General features: G+C 37.6%; 1 protein-coding gene across 1 annotated transcript; it reads left to right on the forward strand.

Annotated features, from left to right (window-relative positions):
• The first annotated feature begins 233 nt into the window (after positions 1 to 233).
• LOC145016904 (polyphenol oxidase, chloroplastic-like) lies at positions 234 to 995 on the forward strand. Its single transcript, XM_078975066.1, has one exon. The coding sequence runs from the start codon at positions 234 to 236 to the stop codon at positions 993 to 995; it is 762 nt and encodes a 253-aa protein (XP_078831192.1).
• Positions 996 to 4902: the final 3907 nt, after the last annotated feature.

Consider the following 4902-nt stretch of genomic DNA (forward strand, 5'->3'; position numbering starts at 1 on the left):
CAGCTCTCATTGATTTTAATTATTTTCCTCAGAAACAAGATGTTTATACTTGTGCAGACCAGATTGACGTTAATCTGTCTGTAATGTACTCTCAGATGATCACGAATGCCCCTGATACAAAATCGTTCTTCGGTGGCGAGCTTGTGGCTGGCAAAATCCCAGAAAACCAAAGCGGTGGATCCATAGAGGGAGGGGTTCACACGATTTCCCACTAATGGGTGGGTAACAATAGGATGCCGAAAGGCGAGGACATGGGAAACTTCTACTCCGCAGGCTATGATCCTCTCTTTTACGGCCATCATGCGAACGTTGACCGCATGTGGAAAATCTGGAAAGGTATGGACAGGAAGAGACACCAGGAACCAACCTCGAACGACTGGCTCCTTGCATCGTACGTGTTTTATGATGAGAACAGAAACCTTGTAGGTGTCTACAACAAGGACTGTGTAGACACTAGAAAGATGGGGTATGATTATGAAAGATCCGACATCCCATGGATCCGAAATCGACCTAATCCACATCCCAACGGGGGCAAAAAAGGACCAAAGGCTGCTAAACTGCCCAAGCCGAAGGTGGAAGATCTCAAATTCCCAGTGAAGTTAGACCAGATGGTGGAGGTTCGAGTGCTGAGACCTGCTTCAAAAAGAACAGCGAAAGAGAAGGAGAAGGAGAAGGAGGTTTTGATCCTTACAGAGATCCGATATGATTGCGAGCGCTTTACCAAGTTCGATGTGATTATAAACGACCCTGATAATGGAGTCGAAGTCACCCCATCGGACACTGAGTTTCTTGGTAGTTTCTCACAGTTGCCCCATGGCATGGGCTCCAGCAATGTGGAAATGATGAATGTTTGTATGCCGTTTGCGATAACAGAGCGCTTGGAAGACCTAAAAGCTGAAGATGATGAGTACCTATTGGTGAAAATTGTGCCGAAAGCAGGGTGCCAGGATGTAACTATTTCGAATATCAGGGTTGTGCTGACTCCGGTCGAGTGAATTCAGTGTATTCACGTAACTGCATGCTTTTTCATAAGCATGCATGGGTAAGTTTGTTTTGTCATTTGTATGTCTGGTTAACGAGAATGTTCTCTTAACCTTATAATAATTATTGCCATCCCATGTTTCATTGTCTTGTAACCGCTAAGCTTATGTCTGAATTTGAATAAGTCAGTATTACGTACTGTGGCTTCTCGATTTTACTGAACTCGACAAGTATTTGTATTTTAGTAATGGGAAAATGACTTGAGCGTCGTAGTAAATTAATTTGTAAATCCTTCAAAAACTACAATTATATTACGTTGTTTAAGAAAATCCAACAAATTTATATTTTTTCTAAAAAGCCCAACGAAATTACATTTTTGTTCAATTATATGGAAGTGAAAGAAGAAAACAGATGACGTATCTTATTACGATATCGAGTAAACGATTTATAAGACCAATGAAATTTTCAAACCTTTCAAAAAAGCATAATTATGTTTTGTGAGTTAAAAACAAAGCTCAAAATACTTCACTTTTTTAACAAAACAAACATGATTCGATTTACAGTTTGGAAACCTCGTCTCACATTTTTAGAGAAAATGTTAAATTCCTTGTGTTTTCATGAACAAACAAAACATGATTGGGGTTTTATGAAATGGTTGAAAACTTGGTTGGACTTGTGAATCTTTATCCCTTTAGTAATCTCTGATTCTGATTATCAGTATAAGGAAAAATCAAAGTTCTAAAAGTCTTGTCATGGCATTGTAATGGTGCTTATGGCTCCAAGTCACGTCTTACAAACAAGATGGCTCGTCTAGGCTCGGGAAAGATTTAGGTTTGACATTATCGTAAAGTCATTTGTTACGTTATTTAGAATCTTGAGAAAAATATATATAAATGTTCTATGTTTTGTGCATTTGTGCTAAACTTTATGTGTTCAGTTGTAACACAGAATAATATATTATTTAATTGTTTAAAGTCAATCCAAAGATATAGAGGGCTCAGGATAAAAAAACAAAATGAACCCCTGAAATTAAAAAATAAATAAACTTTTATAAAATTTATTTTTAAATATTAAAAAGTAAAAATATGGCAACAACAGTTTAAAAAAGAACTAATTTAAAGGAAAAATATTTTTCCTAGAATTTTTAGATCAGTTGATTATTTTTCTCTCTCTATATATACCATATGTTTTACGAAATTTGGGCCCTTTAGAGATATGGACCCCGAGCGACTGCGGGATTACCCATCGTCTGTATCGGACCTGTAATTGTTTTATTTACGTCGATCTTATCTTTCTGCATGAATTAAATTTGACGTACCTGTTCAAATCGGTTTTGGACTTTTGGTTGGTGGCTTTGATGATATTATTAAACACGGACTTTTGGTTGGTGGCTTTGATGAGTTTTTTTGAAGCCGAGGTAGTATACATGTTTATTTATTTATTTTTAAGTTAATGAATTTTGTGAATGACAACATTCAAAACGGACTTCCATTGATTAATTTTATGAATTTATTGAACACGAGCTAATATGTGTGTACTTTTTATTTTTTTTTGTTTATTGTTTATTTTTTTACAAAGTTAAAAGGAGTTTGTACGGAAAAGACAACTAAAACAATATAATCGTTTTATTTTTATTAGTTTTTCTAACAGCAGTTTTTTTATTAAATACTACCGAGACGCTAGAAAGATACAACTTAAGTAGAATTACATATCAGAATGTGATGGCTGGTCCTCGTCTCCCATTTAACATTCTTAGCTTGTTTAATTCTATTTCTAAGCAAAAGTACGTAACGAGAGAATTTGTACCTTCTAAAAGATAAAATTATAATTTTTAAACATGCTATTGAACATCTTGTCACTTTTATAGGATTAGATCGTTAAAAAAATGCCAACAAGAATGCTCCAATGCCAACAAGAATACTCCAATGTTAATATTCCTTTTTTTTTTCTTTGACCACTAGCTGTAATTGTGAAACTTCAAAAAATAAAGTCCAAAATTTTCGTTTTATATTATAAATAAAACCATAATAATAATCCAAATCATCTCATAAAACATATGAACGTAAGTAGTGTATGACAAAATATCATAACATCTCTCAACAACATCAGAGTATAAAATCTCAGGCTGAACATATGGTGTGTACACTGCAATCATCCTGAGCTCTTCCGCTTGCTACCGGAAGTACCTGAAACCAAAACTGAAACTGTAAGCACGAAGTTTAGTAGCTCTCTCCAAACTACCACATACCATACACATAACATATAACATGCAGCTAGGAGATACGGGCCTCGCCCACACTCGATTAACTATGAGATACGGGCATCGCCCACACTCAGCTATCCATGAGATACATGCCTTACCTACACTCAGCTGATTAGGAGGTACAAGCCTCACCCATACTCCTCTATTTGGAGGATATGTGCCTTGGCCCACACTCCGCTATCTAAACATACATACAAGTACCACACAGATAACAAGTATACCATAATCTACCAATTCATAAACCTACATAGATAATACTAATATACGGGCCCTGCCCACACTTAGCTACTAATCATAAACAAGTCTATGATACGGGCCCTGCCCACACTTAGCTGATAATCATCATACATACTCTATACGGGCCGGAATTGGTGCCCTCGACATGTCCCTACTAAAGGAAACTCACCTCATAAGTTAACTGAGAAGTCACGTGTGAGGAATCTCTAACGGCTTCTCCAACGACTCCCCGACTATCATTACCACAATAACACTTAGTCAGAAACTAATAATCCTTCTTAGGGTAAAATGACCATTTTACCCCTGGTCAAAGTCAACATTCTGGTCAAAGTCAACGTTCTGGGTTGACTCAACTCGCCGAGTTCTATAAATCAGAACCCTGAAATCGCGATCCAACTCGTCAAGTCACCCTCTGACTCGCCGAGTTTCCTGGCTACTCATAGTTGCGATTTAGCAAGTCACCCCGTCGAGTCATCCTCAGATTCGTCGAGTTCTACCATATTTAACATCGAGACAAATCGCCTCAACTCGTCTAATTTCTATGTTAACTCGACGAGTTCCTCTGTCTGCTTGGTCCATCTTAATGGATTAAGCCCTTACACTTTAGATCTAAGCTTCTTGTTTCTCATACATACTCAAAACGTCATTTTAAGGGTAAAGTTTCCAACTTTACCCGTTAATACCCCCATTTAACGGGTTTGGCTCAAACCCTAACTTCCTAGAACTTAGATCTTGGTCCATAAGTAATCCATACTCCATACTAAAATGTATAAACATAGATCCAAGCCTTAGGCATCATTTGAACACATAAAGCTTCTGCCTTTTCCTCCATGCATGGCCTTTTCGGGTTTTAAAAGGCTAAATGGAAACTTATAGCTTGCATGGGGCTTCCATGGCCATAAAGTTTGCATCTTTATGCCATGTGAGTCCATCAAGGTCATAGATCTGAAAGTAATCCACTTGGGACGTCCATGTCGCAAATATCATGTTTCTTGAACCAAAAACCCCATAAAATAATAACAAGGAAATCTAAAAATCTATTATGCATGTTTGAGACTTGCTTTCTAGAAAATAAAGAGGATGAGATGTTGTTCTTGGATCTCCTGGCTTCCGTCTAAATCCCCCAAGGTCCTCCTTCTTCAACAAGCTTTAAAACTCACAATATTCACTCAAAAACAACTCACAAGCTCTTACAAGGCACTAGGGTTTTGTCGATTAGGGTTTGGGACATGGAAGCTAGAAATAAGGCCAACAAATAGGGATTAAGATGCTTAAATAAGGTGCAAAACCCCGAAATTAGGGTTTCATTATGGCAGACCTACTCTCGAGTTGGGGCTTCCAACTCGTCGAGTACACTTCAAAACCCGCATCCCTTTTTAGTCTCTACTCGACAAGTTTGGGCTACCAACTCGTCGAGTTGC

This window comes from Lactuca saligna, chromosome 9 (assembly GCF_052625555.1).
Source record: "Lactuca saligna cultivar CGN05327 chromosome 9, ASM5262555v1, whole genome shotgun sequence".
NCBI lineage: Eukaryota > Viridiplantae > Streptophyta > Magnoliopsida > Asterales > Asteraceae > Lactuca > Lactuca saligna.

Excerpts from the sequence above, each read along its gene's own strand:
- LOC145016904 (XM_078975066.1), top strand. The coding sequence starts at position 234 with ATGCCGAAAGGCGAGGACATGGGAAACTTCTACTCCGCAGGCTATGAT.